General features: G+C 52.1%; 3 protein-coding genes across 3 annotated transcripts; all 3 read right to left on the reverse strand.

The window, feature by feature from the left end:
* Positions 1-7: 7 nt before the first annotated feature.
* On the reverse strand, positions 8-1,618 carry J4E90_008693 (uncharacterized protein; the record flags this gene model as incomplete). The annotated part of the gene is made up of 1 exon (XM_051438215.1): positions 8-1,618. One exon carries the CDS (start codon positions 1,616-1,618, stop codon positions 8-10), a length of 1,611 nt encoding a protein of 536 aa, XP_051288214.1.
* A 625-nt stretch (positions 1,619-2,243) lies between these two features.
* On the reverse strand, positions 2,244-3,279 carry J4E90_008694 (uncharacterized protein; the record flags this gene model as incomplete). Its single annotated transcript, XM_051438216.1, has 3 exons — positions 2,244-2,597; positions 2,650-3,085; positions 3,137-3,279. The coding sequence occupies 3 exons, from the start codon at positions 3,277-3,279 to the stop codon at positions 2,244-2,246; spliced, it is 933 nt and encodes a 310-aa protein (XP_051288215.1).
* Positions 3,280-7,945: 4,666 nt separating this feature from the next.
* Positions 7,946-11,182, reverse strand: J4E90_008695 (uncharacterized protein; the record flags this gene model as incomplete). The annotated part of the gene is made up of 1 exon (XM_051438217.1): positions 7,946-11,182. One exon carries the CDS (start codon positions 11,180-11,182, stop codon positions 7,946-7,948), a length of 3,237 nt encoding a protein of 1,078 aa, XP_051288216.1.
* Positions 11,183-16,694: the final 5,512 nt, after the last annotated feature.

The raw sequence follows: 16,694 nt of genomic DNA on the forward strand, positions 1-16,694 counted from the left end.
ATGTTACTCAGAAATTTCGCCAGAGGTTCTGGACGAAGCCTTGCTTCACTCGCGGCTCGGTATGCGGTTCCGTCTGCACGTATTCATCCTTCATGTCCAAGTCCTTCCTCATTCCCGTGTCAAGATCAACCTCGTGGCTTCGCCTGAAACTTGTCTTGAATATGACCTTGTATCCCACAAACATGATCCCGAACACCGGCAACATGATGTAAGCGTCGACAAATGTGCCTGCATCGAATGGGCTCAGCGTGGTCCAGCCCTGGACAAGAGCGAGGAATATGTTGGCTGATACTCCAAAGTAGGCATTCCACGGGTAAGCGAGCGACTTGAAAGGTAACATGTCGGGCGTTCGACCTTGTGCTTTCCAAGCCTTCCGGAAGCGAATGTGTGTAAAGGAGATAGAACCCCAAACAAGGAAGGTAGAGACACCGCTCAGATTGACGATGTAGGAATACGCCTGGCCACCACCAGTACTGACGTTCATCATGGATATCGCCCCGAACAGGTTTGTGAAGACAATGGCGTAGATTGGGACTCCACGGCTGTTCGTCCTCCCAAGGAACTTCGGCGCCATTTTCTCTTGTGCCATGAAGAGTATCGTTCGAGACCCAATGTAGATTGAGCTGTTCGCAGCGCTCAGGACTGTAATAAAGATGAACGCATTGATCAGATGCACGCCTCCTTGCCATCCAGCGTTTTGGATTGCTATGGTCATAGGGCTTTTTAGTGCGCGGCTGGCTCCGTTCGCTAGGCCGTCCGCATTCGAAGGGCAGGTGAGCCCAAAGAAGAAGGCAACTCCGATGTATACGAAGAGAATTCGCCAAATGACTTGTCGAATTGCCAGAGGTACAGCTACCGATGGGTTTCTGGTCTCTGTAGCGGCCACAGCAACCGCCTCGACACCGGCGTAAAACGTCGAAGCGAAAACGAAGACTGTGGCTACTCCGCGGAAGCCGTCTACCCAGGGGCCGGGGTCGTTCCAGTACCGAAATCCGAGTGCCTCATCTTGCCCGATGAGACCGCCAGAAGCATAGATGATGGCAAATATGAAATAGGCGCAAAGACCCGCAAGCTTGATCAGGGCAAGCCAGAACTCCGCTTCGCCGAAAGACTCGACGCCCAACATCTGGAAGCCTAGGAATGCAAACCAGAAGATTAGGAAGTAGCCCCATAGAGGCACCTCCGGACCCCAAAAGACCAGAATAGAGGAGATGACATTGTACTCGTTTGCTAGCACGCATGCCCACACCAGCCAGTACTGCCAGCCCACCGCTACTCCGAATGCTTTGTCGACAAATCGGTCGGAAAGCGTGACGAAAGCACCACCAGTAGGATACAAGGTTGTCATTTCTCCCAAGGATTGCGTAATGCTGAAAGCGATGAATCCGATAACGCTGAAAGCTATGAGCAGAGATGCCGGTCCTCCTTCTGCGAGGGCACCACCAGTACCGACCAGAATACCAGGTCCAATGATTCCAGCGAGCGCCATCATGGATAGATGACGAGTTTTGAGGCCTCGCTTGACTCCACTGGGGTCCATTCGTTGGAAGTCATCGTCGCTATAGTTTGCCGTGGGCGACGGGTGCTCGGCGGGAGCTTTCGAATCAAAGAGGGCCATGTCGAACCGGAAGATGGTGGTCAGAGAGACAGACGCATAGAACTAGGCATACCACCGTTATAAGCGACTTCCTAGTTTTTACTTGGCGTGGGAACGGTAGATCTGTGACGAATAATAGCGTACTATGGCTTGGTGCATGTTGCGATTTTTACTGTGGATTGCGCGATGACAGGGTCTGAATAGTTTCGAAGCATTCTGACGAAGAGCGACTATGCGCAGAATCGCTTCAAAGCTGGAAGTCTACATACCGTCCCAACTTTGGACTGTCTGTTGCTGTGTTGATTGCTGGCATTAGAGCAGGATAACAACCGGGTGGCGGGGGCAGAATAGCAGTTACGATAAGCTTGGTCCGCCTTAGGCTTAGCTTAGTGGGTTTTCGATCCTTCACCTTGGCGTCACTTCTCCCGGTAAACCGCCACTCTTAAATCCATTAATCCCGACGTCAGCAACCACCGGACTTGTGCAAGAAGGACGCATGTTTCTTTTCTTATGAAGCATTCATTGCGATTCGTTATACTCTATAATACTCATTATCCATATGTACCCGATTTCCATCATCGATCGTTGGCGCTGAACCAGCCAGTCCATGTATTAACATTGGGGTAGAGTGTTCATCACATCCACCTTAGTTCTTGTTACCAATCTCCATGCGCTTCTTGAGCTTGTAAGCGATGGCGCGCTTCCTGGCGGCGGCGCCCTGTGTGAAAGCAACAGATCCGCCGAAGGGACCCGCGGCAGCACCGTTGCGGACGCGCATGACGCAGACGTTGTTGACACCAGCAACAGTAGCGTCGCAAGTCATACCAGCCGGCATCTGTACCTTCATGGCAAACTCGGTGTTGGTGGCGAGCGAGATACCCTGAACACCGAGGCCAGGAACGTCCTGGGTGACGGTAGCAGGCTGCATGGCGGCCTCGTCAGTACCGCCTGAGGTACCATCAACATCGGCAGTGAATGGTCCAGCACCGTCCTGGTTGATCTGAAAGGAATGAGTTAGAAATGTATGAAAATGAGTAGGAGTGATCGCTTACCTGGCGCAGAGTCATGGTGACGGTACCATCGTCAGCGCAAGTGGGCATGCCGCTTGTGGCACCTGCTCCTACTGCGGCAGCAACGCGTGACTCTGGTGGGCCGTTGACCTTGTCACCACCTCCACCGAGCAGTCCAGCGATACCAGTAGCACCGGCCTTGCCGCCAGCACCTCCAGCACCACCAGCGCCTCCACCAAGAAGACCGCTGAGGAATTGACGCTTCCTCTGGCCAGCCTGTTGGATGTTGTCCTCGACACCAACACTTCCAGAAGCACCGTTGTTCGCAGGAGGCGCGGCACCCTGTCCCATGAAGGCACCAACCATAACGGCAGCATCAACGTTGCCGTTACCTTGTGTGCGACCAAGAGGACCAGTCTTGCCACTGGAGATTTCGCGGTCCCTGATGATGGCAGTGTCGGCTTGAGAACCGCAGCCGCTGAAGATTGGTTAGTAACTTGTTTCAAGAATAGAAGGTTGAGAGACCTACTTGGAGGAGCAGTCGCGAGGAGTTCCGTCTTGGATAGTCAAGCCAGGCATGGTGACTCCATTGGCACCCTTGATCTCAGAGACCACACCGTGGGCAGAAACGGCAGCCGCAAGGGCGAGGACGAGAGCTGGTGAGAAGTGCATATTGTATGTGTGTATTTGAAATCGAGATCAACTCGGTGGATTAAAAGATATGGGTGGTTTGAAAGTAAAGATGAAAAGCGAGAAGCACCAGGCTAATGGAGAATGAAGTATTAGTAGAGGAGCTGAAGAGTTGAATGCTGATGATGATTGTAGAGCCGGCTTCGTCAAGGCATCTTATACCTCTTTCCCATTGCGCTGCATTGTCGATCTACATCGCATCGTATTCTCCATTGGGATGACAGCCGCCCACCGCTCCACTCAGCTCGTCATTGGCATGTACAATTCAGTATGGATGCAGGCAGGCTCTTGTGTCAAGATGCGTTTTCGAAGGTCTTCCGGCAAGGCTAAACGTGCTTGGCGGCAGTGAGGCGTTTCCCTCCCATACTTGGCTGTGGCGGAGTGCCGATTACCCAGGCGCTGAGAGGTGTCAACGTTCCGATACTCAGTTTCGTCTGCGCCTGGGGATGAAGGCTAAAGGCGCCAAGGCGGAAACTCTCAATGCAAGATCGTGGATTTGCGAAACGCTGTCTTTGGAGTTGCAGAATCCCACTAAACAAGCAAACGCATGTATGTTTCACATAATACCACCATCACATTGTTGGCCTATCAGAATATACAACTCACACAGAATTACTCCGCATGCTGGATGTCACGATCAGTATTGATGAGTTACTCATGTGTGAGGTTCTGTCGTAGCGCCCATCGCACCGTGGTGTTGTTCTTGCGGCCTGCACCAAAACGAGTAACTCCACCCCGCGCGCATGACAAGTCGCACCAAACACGGTTGATTCCGAACATGCAAAACCACACACTCAAATCATCGGTTTCCAATCACTCGCAACTATCCTGTTCAGCATCAGCGTAGGCGAATACTAGTTGCCGTGATCCACCCGCAGCTGCATGATGTTGCAGGCCCGTCGCCACTAGCGTTTCACCAAACGACACGGTCGATCTTCAAACATGAAATGCCTGGTCCCTCAAACTCGTGCCCTGGTATGATATGCGACGGATCTTGTGATCCGAGGCTGGGGTGGGGATTTGGGATGTGGCTGCGATGGTTGGTAAGTGGATGGGTCGAGGTGTTGATGAAGTGGAGCGGCCGAAATGGGGTAGGCGGCGCGAATGTGAGCTTTGTACATCAGCTGTGCGGTAGATCAGACATAGGAAAAGCGACCTCTGGTTTGCAGAAACCGCGTGTTGCTCGCTTAGTATATCCACCCGGTCTCGAAAAGCCCTTCATCAAGCGCTCAGATGAGACCTCAGCAAACGCGATCCCCAGCGACCACGAAGTTGCGTTATCTAGCTTCAAAAGCCAACAGAAGCTGTAAACTAGCGACTGCTATAGCTTCAGCGCCGATGATGAAACCTGCTACCGCAAACCCATCTTGCAGACTTTTCTTACAGATTGCCCATACAATCCCGAACGTTCCTCCAGATACAATGCCGATAAAGAGTATGAAGCATATGCGCTCGAAATTCAAACCTTCGTCTATGTGCATTCCCCAACCTGTGTAGAAATCTGGGTCGATGCCTGGTGTTGGGCGCTCACCAACACGTTTCGGCATTTGGTTGAGACATATCTTGTCATGGAAACATGCCTCTGGTGAAGTGAAGCGGTGCATCAGAAAGTCGCTGCCTATAGCAGGTATGTGGTCGGGTTTGCGAGGATCGCACGTATAGTGCTTAACGGTGTCCGGTGGCATGTCAGCCATCAAACCGTCGACTTCTGAGCGGGGATGCAAAACAAACTAGTGAAGCGCGTCAGCAACAACGATTGCAGACCGTGGAATTAAGCATTCCACCTTTACGAAGCTCATGCGTTGTGCTGTTCGAAGGCTGAACCTTCGATAAATTCGTCCAAACCTTGAATTGTACTCGTTACGAAAGGCTTGAAAAAGTTCGCGGTCACATGTGATGCCGGATACTCCGACGTCGTGTCTTCTAGTGAGGAACTTCTTCACTCTCATGCAGAGAAGTATAAAATCCTCCCGTATGTTGACTTGTGTGGTGTTTGTGCTCGTGCATGTCGTTGACGAACTACTTTGATTGCATTGACCCGTTGTATTTGTAGAAGGAACACCAGGGTTGCCACTGAATAGTAACGAAGCTGTGGTGCCATGACTTTGGGAGCTGGCAGTCGGGAAATAAGTCCTGGACGTACGACCAGCGGTATTCTCGATATAGGGCCTTTTGCCTTTTTTAGTGCCCCAAGATGTCGGAACCGTCTTTGTAGGGTCTTTAGGGAGCCAGTCTGCATGGTACGGTCGAACATAGCCGACTGTAGACATAAGGACCCACCTATGCATGTTGCTGACGATTATCGAGAGGCGTGCGACTGCGTGGCTTATGGCAAAGCGACCGGGTTGAAGCGGGTCCCAGGGCTCAATGTATCCATGAATACCGGCATCATGAAGACGATGTAGAAGCTCCCGTACAGAACCGGAGCAGTACTCTATGTAGTGATCGAGGCCTTTATGGCCGCAGGTCTGCTCATTGGATCAGCTGGGGATGCTAGCATTGTGGAAATGATATCTCTTCTCCATCGTTGAACGCGACTTGGTACAACTTACACACGTCCAGAACATCCTGTAGCCTCGTATAGTTCTTTCTTCACTCGCTCGCTGATCAGTATCCCTCGACGTTCTCGCTCGTTCAGATTCAATCCCTTTTGTTTCTATATTCGTGTCGACTAGAGCCTCGCACTGGGTATTCCCGCTATCATATCTCTCATCGATGCTCAGGTGGTTGCTCTTGAGCCATAACATGGAGTTCCTTCTCTCGCTATCAAGCTGTCAGCACAAATAATGAAATGTCTCGAAATTGATTTGTTAAAGCGTAGCAAGGAGGATACATACTAGTAAGAAGTTAGTAAAATATCTTGAGAGCTATTTGTAGCGGCTACCTTACCCTGGATTTGAGCCAAGAGCTGAAAATTGCAGTACTTAACGAAGGTATGATCTTGATTGCGCGACTTCGCGAGAAACTGATCTCTTCGAATACGATGCGGTGTTGAGGCTTTCCGTGAGACTTAAGCACTTTGTTTCGTCGAGGATACTGCTGCTGCATGACAGATCGATGGTCGTCAAGAATATGGTGGCCGATTTGGTACTTGAATGGAAGTGTGTGTTGAATCCCTGCAACCTGCGTGACTGCGGGTTGGGTCAATAACGATCTACCCAAAGCTCCTTTGTTTAGGTTTGCTCGTTTGACCTGTATTACACGACCGTTGCAAAGCAGAGAGAAACCCCCTCTGCTGTTGCAGAAGAACTCCAATGCGCCATACAAGATACGTATATCTGATAGCACTGACAGCTTCATGTACGCTGTCCACAACCTATAAGCCCAGTGGTAAGATGGAATCCTTGGAGGTGTGATGGTACTTCCAAGAATGTTTCTGTCATCATTCAACCAAATGGCGATCGACCTTGCATTTGAGTATATATCACCCATGAGCGACACCTGTAAGCATCTCTCCTGACGATCGCCTTGGTTGATACAGACTGCATCTACCCAGAGCCTTATCTCTTCATTGTCCTGTCGTATTTCCAATAAAGCCTGGTGTACATTCGAACGGATTTCGAGCATTCCGGTATCAAGCGTAAGCCAGCCCGTCTTGGTAGGATCTCCCCAAACATAAGACAGAGCAAAGTACTCTTTCCAGTCGGGCGCTTGGCTGGCATCGCCTTTCTTCGCAAGAGTCTGGACGTCATGACGCCCTGATAAAGGGCGATTGCGGTCCTTAGACGGATAGAGGACTAAAATGCGTATTTGGTTCTCCTCTAACGGCTCAAAGAGGCGAGGAAGCAGGGCTATTTCGTCCGACATTCCGGGTGGTGATGTTGTGCATGGTATGATGATATTCGGCGGTGTGGTCTTGTGATATCAGTCGGAAGAGCATAGGCACTGCAATCTCTCTCTATATCACAATTCAGCTTCACAGTGCTCGATCAATGGACGAACCGGTCAGATATGCAAGCTTCTTCCGGTGCCTCGCGCGGAGGCAATGAGCTTCTCTCTACACCAGTAGGCATTGAGGACGGCGCCACATTGGGATAATTAGGCCATGATCATCAGACCGGTGAAGCAATGTCCAATCGTCATTGTAAGGCGCTTTCAGCCTGGTCGACGAATGAAGCCTTACCCCTCATCTGAGGCAGACAAGCGCAAGATATCATTGTGGACGTGATGTATGACAGAAGTTCCATTATGAATACATTCCACAGCCCCGAGGAATGGTGAAAGTGTGAGTTTGGAGGTGGGCGCAGTGTCGATGCGAGACGAAAGCTTGGGGGACAATCCGCCGGCCTGCGACTACCCAGATGCGTGATTTGCGCTAGAGCAGATACAGGAAGTGCGCCATCACCATGAGCACGACGATAACGTGACGCATAGCGCCATGGTCACTTTACTGCGCTTTGATGATATAGAATCTTAAGAAAACTTCAGATGCGTAAAGTGGTATTGCAAAGCCAAATCCAAGATACAGCCGCGCTTTTGACTATGAACAACCTAGTCCCTGAGGCCTTCTTCCTGATTGCGCCGACACCGTATACACAGCCTCATATCACTGAGAACTCCGTCCGATGGTATATACCTGATATTCATCCCCACATTAATTTTCCCATACCAATGACCCCAATCAAGGTCGTTTTAGAAAAACATCCCTTTACTCCAATCCCGTGCCCCTCCTCCCCAAACTCGGTCTCCCCCCACTAACACTCCCCCTATGCATCCTCGCCCCACCACCACCATGCATCATATCCAAATCAACAGGCGTCCCCGCGCCCAGCGCGAACCCATACGCCTCAGCGCCCTGCCCTGCAAAAACTCCATCGTCGCCTAGACTATGCTGTGGTGGCGGCTCCACATTGAACGGCACGAAGTAACTGCTCATCGGATCGAAGAAGTTATTGTTGTTCGCATTATTGCCTAGACCCATGGCTTCGAGATTCCAGAAAGAGTTGTTGAAATCGGTGGCTAGATCGGGGAAGGGAGAGAGGTTGGTGGGGTCCATTTGGTGGGCGTGTGAGGGATGGATCATCGTAGGTGAGGTGTTGATGAGGGGAAGCGATGGGTGGTGCGGATGTTGCTGATGCGCGTGGTGGGAGCCCGCGAAGTCGGCGAGGAATTGTTGGGGTGAAGCATGTTGTTGCTGTTGTTGGGCGAAGAGAGCAGCGGGGTCGTAGCCAGCGGCGATGGCAGCGTCTATTGCATCTTGGGAGGCCATGTTGATGTTCATTTGCTGCTGTGCTTGCAGTCGAGCGGCATGATTTTGGTGAGATTGGCTGTTGTGTCGTTGTAAGCGTGGCAGATCTTGTTGGTTTGCCGAAGCGAGATCAGCAGGTTTTGAGATCGACTTCGACTTGTTCTTGCGCGCTTGTTTGCGTTGCTGATCGGTTTTCGACGGTGGAGATAGCGATGCGAAGAACTCTTCCACACTTTGCAGGTCGCTCTTGTGACCCAGAACGGCGTCAGTGCCTGGCTCATTCGGATTTGACTCAGCTGCATCTTCGTAGTCTGTTTTCGAAACACCATGCGGGTATCGATCGAACCAGTCGCCATATTGGAATATGCTGCCCTTCTTCTTTTCGCCGCTCGCATTCGGCCCCTTCAGCTGCGCGTCGGCGTGTTGACGGTACAGCTCTTTCAGGTTTTCCGCGATATAATGGAACATGCCCCAGTACTTCTTCATCTTTGTCAGGTATTTGACGTTGTATGCCAGGTACTTTTTCGATTGCGCTTCGAGCTTCGGGTTCTTCGAGAAGACCCCATGGACGTGTACGGTCGAGGAGAAGAAAGCGGAGTAGCCGGCGAATGGCGCGACGACGTTGTGGTCCATGGCTTCGTTGATGAGCATCGAGATCTGGTTCGCGGCATCGAGCGCGGAGCGGGCGGACTCTGTGAGGAAGTCATGCGGCATGTCTTTCGGTGGTCTGCTGCCTGCAGTCGAAGGTAGCGCGAACCTGTGCATGAACAGCATAATCTGTTGCCATAAGATGTGAAGATACAAGAACGAGTTCGCAGTCTTGCCAATCGCATGGCTCTTCAAGTTCTCCGGATTGTAGACCAGCATCTCGGGCAATGCCGCCTTGAACTCTTTCGCCTCTTTCTTGATAGCGTTGTAGGTCGAATCGGCCGACCACATGGGCTCTGCTTCGCGTTCCTTTCCTCCCAGGTTCATGTACTTGATGAGCTTGCCCCATATGCAGACTAATCGTATGGTGTATGCCGAGACGCCCATGTTATCGCGCGGATTCGCCAGTTGACCGCTGTCAGGTGGAACGGGGTTCGGCACGTCGCCTTCTAAGTTCTCGGTGGGCGCGTGTATCTCGTGTACGTATAGGTGCTCTTTGACTGGTAATTGCACTTCGATGTACTGCTCGTGTACGAAGAGTGGTCGGTCGGTACCGGAGGAGTTGAAACGGTCCATTAGGAAGCAAGACCACATGGTCCGCCGCCGTATCTCGCGGTCAGTAGCGCTCAGGGGTTTCCTGTCTGGTTCGTTGACCAGTGGGTCGTACTCGTTCTCCTTGTGCAGTTGCAGTGCGTATGCCATCCTCTGTGCCATACCGCCGAACATCCAACTCCGTCCGCCTTGACAGGTGCCAAACTCATGAAGCCCCAGCAGCAGGTAGACTATCAAGATGGTGATATTCGGTGCGTCGTATCGTTTCAGGGCAATCTCACGCGCTCGTTCAGCCCAGCTGTCGCCCCGTAAGAAGCATGGCTCTGTCCGTAGTTGCGGGTGGTTCGAGAATCGTGCCGATATGGCGCACATTGCTAGTATCAGTACCGGCGGAACCTTCCCAGCTGCTAGTCTTCGCATAAAGCTCGGCTTGTGCAGTAGTGGGTAGCTTTGCCCGTAGACAAAGTCAAAGTACACCTCAGCCAAGTGTTCTTGGATCTCTTTCGACGGCAAGCTCTCCGCGCCTTCGGTAAGAAGCTTGTTCTCATCTGATTCCTTGCCGTGCGATGTCGACCCAGCGGTTTCTGGATCTCCTCCTTTTACTTTCGACCATTCGTCCAGCTCGTTGCCAAAGGCTTCTTCTGCGGCGCGTTTCTTCGTGGTGGGTGTTTTGGGTGGGGCGCCGGGGATAGCGGGCTTAACGACGGATCTGCCCACATTCGCAACAGAAGGCAAGCTTTCCTTTGGTATCAGCTTGATGACACGATCCTCCATGCGCTTGAGCCTCTTGTCCAGCATCGCCATGTAGTCCGTTCTCGGTGCAGCCTTCCTAGTGGTGACCTTGTAGACACACGGTATCCGGCTCCGCAGGCAGTGTTTGCAGGCTGGCTTCTCGCCGGAGCAGCGAATCTTCTTCCTTCGACATGCGATGCAAGCGAGAGGCAGTCGTTTCCTCTCCTTACCAGCCTTTGTCTTCATCTCGCTCCAAAGTGGCGGATCTTGCGCATCGTCCTTGCTCCTTCGCGATGTAGTCGAATGGTTTGTGCCGTCATTGCCGCTGTTCATGGCATGCGCCGAAGCATCATTCATCGATTCGCCAATTGCGAGCATACCCATGGCAGGTGCGCTCTCGGGGCTGGTGTTGTTTCCGTCGCGGCCGGGGCTTCCTCCAATGCTCATCCGATTTGGATGCGCACTCCCGCCGCCACTCATACCCTCTTCGCTCATGTTGCCGACGCTGCCTCTGTGGTCCGCATATCCAGCCTCGATCTTTGGTTGTATGCCATCAAAATTGGACGCGAATCCTTGGCTCTGCGCAAACGTCATGTCGAAGTCGGAAAACGAGCCCATCATGTTGGACGGACTAGTCCCAGTCGCATTCGGAGAGGCTCGAAGTTCAGGCAGGCCAAATTCAGCCAGCAGGAGCGAGTCGTCGTTGTCGAAGCGCGCGTGGGAGGGCGTGGCTATGGAGGTTGCGGTTGCGCCGGAGTCGGCCATGTTCTCGACGACTGCCTGCCGTCGTGGAGCTGTCGCGTAGCGCCGAGGCAGTCAATCTTACATCAGGTTCCAAACTTCAAGATCAGAAGAAGAAATATTTCATATGCGCCTGCACCCAAGGCCCCAAAACAACATCGCAGGCAGAATCAGGCGTCGAGACGTCCAAACGTCGTGTGCTTGGATCGGAACGCCGGCCGAAGAAGGGGAAATGGTAAGCTCCGACTTCTCCACAGGATAGTCACGGCCCTTGCTTGGAGTCCAGTGGGGGCGCTAGTCTCTATATCAAAGCGCGAGTTGGGTATGTGGGGAGGTGGATTGAGCGTCAGCACGCGCGACTGGAGCAGAGAAGCAGCACGCAGCCAGGCCGACACAACTCGGGGCTGGATGAGACAAGAAACGAGGTATGACGACGGTGGGTGATGTCTGAAAGCCCTCCAAGAGGTGCTTGCTGCGGCCTATCCCTCCGCCTATACTATGGCTGCATTCCCCATGCCGCCTGTACAAGGGACGGAAGCATGGCCATGTAATGGCGCCCTTGCGATTCGTACGCTTGCCTCCCGTCGACGTCCGATTAAACCGCGATCAAACTCGTCGGCCCACTCAAGTCACTGGCCGCACGTTGGCCGATGCAAGCCACACAATCCTGCACTTCCCCACATGGCAATCCTTGCACGTCGAGACCCGGTGCTGATTATTCAGACATCACAAAGCAGTTTCCAATACCACCAAGCCTCGAGCAGACCATGATCGCCGCCCAGGCTGTACGCTGCCTATCCTCATACATCGCTGTAAGGCGCCTCATATGCACATATATGATGTATAACTCTACACCGGCTCTGCACATCACGAGCGCATCTCCGTGGAGCCTGGTGCGCTGTGGCTGGCGAGCCTGACGGCGGGACCCGTCGTGTGCCAGGTGGTCGCTATTCTGCGGGGCGCCCGCCCTGTTCAACGTTGCGACACGTTAGACGCACGCGAGGTATATGAGCTCTACATTGCGCTTCTATATAACCCATATGTCTTATTTTCCGATTCGACCACTTGCGTCCAATCTCCGGCTTCGCCCTTTCGCGCGAGACTGTGCGCCGGTCGCTTAAGCCTGGTGCCACGATGTTGCCTACAAACATGGGCGGCGGGTGCATCACGAGGGTAGTGCACAACCATCACCATCTAACTTGGCCAAGTGGACCATTTGCAAAGTAGGAAATGCGACTACCACCGGAAGAATGCGTTTCAATATTTGCGGCGCATACATACACGTTCGTTGTTAGGACCAGAGGTAGGCACCTGTGGGCTTTTCGTCTCGGGTGCGTCATCGATCCGGGTGTGTCGACACGACCAACCCCCTGCCCCCAGTTTAACGTTACGGACTGAACCATGACAGGCCTTCTAGCTGCCTTCTGCGGGCACGGTTCAGGAATCGTCCGATGATTTGAGATAACCCATCTTTCCTGGTTCGTAATTGCATTTGTCTTGAGAGGGGGCCGTTCTACACTGATCCCTGCACGTCACTCTCATAATATGAGTGGCTGATTTATCCATATTTTTTCATCTCGTGTTGTACACTTGACCACGCGCATATGGGCGAACCTCTCAGACGTAGTATTGGAATGCGATTCATACTGCGTTTGGTTCGCTGGCACTACACGCTGCAACTCTGGGGCTAGGTGTGTGCATCGTTGGGGCCATATGCAACTCGAGCCGAGGCTACCGATATTCGATATGGGAAGATGGAGCAAGCGCCTATACGGCCATACGCGACGGCCGATCGATCCAACAAGATCAATAGATCCTGCTGCTGAATCCTGAATCCTATGCATCCCACGCATAACGATATCTGTAATGCTATATGTCATCGGGCATTACTAGGGGCGGCCTTGTTACCCATGCGCCAACGCCAGACGTTCATCCGTATGAGTAGTTCTGTGTAGTGTACCCAGGCTGCTCCACATCCCGATGGCGCGTACCCGACGAGCCAGCACGATTGCAGACTGCATCGACACAAACGACCGAGCCAATACCATGGTCAGCCCAAGAATGAGGGTGTACGAAGCGAAAGTGGAGTATCCACTCTTTACGATCACGTCGATCCAATCTTTGTTGCTACATCCTGCCATTACCAACCAAGCCTATAGAGAATTTTGCTACTTGGCAAAAGTATTGTTGAATCACTTCTGAGGATGAGATGAGTAGATTATCATACCAAAATCTAATGGTGATCGAAGTTCACGTTACTAACAGTGAAGCTGACAAACGGACCAGAATAAAATGTCAATTCACCAAGCGTCACACATCAAAGAGCCACATACAAGGAGCGACACTTTTATTTCCAATCCCCTTCATTACGACCCCTCTAGCAGCGTTACATATAAACGAGCGACAGCGCGACCATCATCGCAGAACACACAGCAATCGTTAGTGTGCATCATCCCTCTCTCCTTCGCATGCAGCAAGCCATCGCCCTTGCCTAGGGCTCATTCAACGCAGCCACTCGCAGCCATGATGCATCCAGCTTTGGCGGCTTCGGCCTCAGCTGCGCCGCTGTACTTGCCGTAGTTTGAGTAGGGGCTACAAGGGAATCAAGTTAGTGTTGATTCGGCATACGAAGACGTGAATGATTCCAATGATCGAATGAGGAGAGAGGGCTGGATGCCCAGGAGAGAGACGTCGAAAGAAGAAAGAAAGAGGAGAAGAAGCTTACATGTAAGACTGGTACCAAGAATCCCCTGCAGCCTGAACCTCCTTGGGCTCGTCACGCTTCTCGCTGTTGGTCATTTGATCCATCATATCCTTGGGCATATCCACGATATGGCGCTTCTCCATCTTAGCGTTCATCTTCGCGGCTTCGGCTTCTACAGAAGCAGGGTACGGATTGTAATTCTCGTAGTAGACGCCGTAGGTCTCGTACTTATCGTACTTGTCGTACACCTCCTGTTTGGATAAGGGTTCGTCGCGCTTCATGTTCGTGGCCGCTGATTCTACTGGACCGTTAGAAGTGCTTTTGTCCGGAAGGTTGGAGGGCGAGAGAACGTACCTTGCTGCATCTTCGCTGCCTCTGCTTCGGCTGGTGAAGAATAATCTCCGTACTGGTAATACGGGCGGTAGCCGGCGTATTCCTTGTAGTTGATATCTTGAGCTTGATTCGCGGAGTCGTCACCCCTCTTATCGAGTGGCATAGCTGCCGTAAGGGCGGCGAGACCCACGAGAACCAGTTCGAGATGCATGGCAGGGAATGATCGGCCGTGAGACAGCGGAGACTTTCAAGGATGTCGAGGAAGTAACCTTGAGGGAAGACTGTTGTGGTGATTTCCCAGTTTCGCCACGGGAGTCACCTTTTTGTACATGTCGGCTTGCAGTGCCTATGGAGTACAACCTCATTACAGAGGCCAACTGTAGTGAGCATGGCGTAAGGTTGCATCCGCATGCGCGTAATATTGTATCTGCTCGCATTGACTGCAAGCATCGGGGAAGCATGCACCACGTAGCTCGCGCAGGTGCAATGAAGTCGCTGCTGTAGGTTGTGCAAAGACAACATCGGTAAAGTGATATTGGTCCGAAGTTTTGGGAAGACGTAGTTCAGATGCGCTCAACGATGTACACCGCCTTCAAGTGAAGCAAGCAAGACGTACTCTTCCGGTAATAACGCCTACTGGTTGATGAGTGAAGATTGCAGGACAGATGTAGCTGTGCGTCGTTGCTATGGAGTCAGCATCATGTGGCCAGACTAAGTCGTGATGGTTAGTCCGGCATACATATTTGCCTATCGTGACCCCAATTCGGTGTAAGCGCAGAGCGCATCTCCATAGCAGTAAGGCGGAGTAAGTCATTCGGTCAAGCTATGGTAGCGTTGGGATACCTTTACGCAGGTTCTTCAATAGTACGGTACGATAGTGACCGGTACGGCGATTGATGCCTCAATGAAAGAAAGTCGGATACTGTTAGTGGGAATTCCAAAGATATGATAGGGCGCGGTGCTGCTAGCGGAGTGATATATGTCGCCTTCCACATCGCACGACTAACGTGTTTGACATGTCTGACGCCCATCACAGTGTCACTGCTTGTCCTACACGGCTGGTCAAGTCGTACTGATGTCCAATTCGTACCGAAAGTCGTACATGGAGGATTATAGGGATAGACGGTATTGAGGCCCAGTCGTCTGGTAAAGCGACTTGGGGGGACTCGCATCCCTTGATGCGATAGCAGGTCTGTCGCTATTTCCTTGCTACTCTTTCATCGTCGACCAGTTTCCGATCTCAGAACGCGTATATCTGAACTGCAATCTCTTCATGTTCGACATCCTCCGCAATCGTCCTCGACACGAGCGGTTACTACAACACGACTCCGAGTGCCATGACGACGACGACACTCTTTTGCCTGGCTCTTCTTCGTCGACCTTACTGACGCTTAAATCACCAGCGTTCCAAGGATCGAGCCGCGATGTGCGAGTCGCAGTGAGGACCCTCATAGCATGTACCATCGTATACGTAGGTGCTGCTTTGTGGATAGCCTTCACTGTGAACAAGTCAGCTTTGATCTCCGACCCAGATGACTTTTGTATCCATCATGTTTCGCGTTACTGTATGTAACGGACTCTCGAAGAACACATGTCGTTACTGATGGCAACAGCACCGGTCGTCCGGGATGTGAAACCAAATTGGCATACGCAGTTGTTCAACGGTAGCTTTCTTCATCAGAACATCTATCGCCAACCAGCAGGACCAGAAGTTGATGCTGCATGGGATGCGCTGGGTGTCAATTGTAAGTCGATAGTCTAGCAGTACCAGCAACACGCACACTCAGTTCTGATTCCCATACTAGATCGAAGTGTGGTGATACCCGAGGACGAAGCTGAGCGAACCGGATTGCGGCACGACCAGGTGAAAGTCAGCCAAGAGTATGGAGGTGGCTTCCCAGCGAACGTAGAAGGCCTCCATCACTTACACTGTCTGGTACGCAGCAAGATCAGGTAGCGGAAAGTACGTCACTAACATTTCGAAGGACCTTCTCCGCAAAACACTATATTGGAACTATTCCTATTATTCGGCAAAGAAGGAAGGACCCTTCGTCAATAGCGAGTACATCGTGCGAGTGCACACGACGCACTGCTTGGATATAATAAGGCAGGTGCTCATGTGTAATCCAGACGTAGGTGTACTTGGTCAAGTGTGGTGGCAGGCCGACACTATGCCAGACCCGACGCCATTCGTGGACTTCAACACAAGGCACCGATGCCGAGACTATGAGCAGGTTCGAGAGTGGGCGGAGGCGCACCAGCTCCCACCAGAGACGGAGGTGAACATGAGCCGTTTCTACGAGATGCCGAAGCCGGGAGATTTCATCTTCCCTGAGATCCCATGAGGGTCGTGGACGCTGAGTATGTCAGTGGACGTAGCTGAGAAATGTTCGGTCCTTCGTAGCAGTATGAAATATCTCGCACGTGTCCTTTCCGTGACAGCCTGTGCAATATGCGCTGCGATAGTAGATGTGTGCGACAACTGGCGCAAGGCCTTGT

This window comes from Alternaria incomplexa, assembly GCF_024043165.1.
Source record: "Alternaria incomplexa strain BMP 0042 chromosome Unknown scaffold_13, whole genome shotgun sequence".
Lineage (NCBI taxonomy): Eukaryota > Fungi > Ascomycota > Dothideomycetes > Pleosporales > Pleosporaceae > Alternaria > Alternaria incomplexa.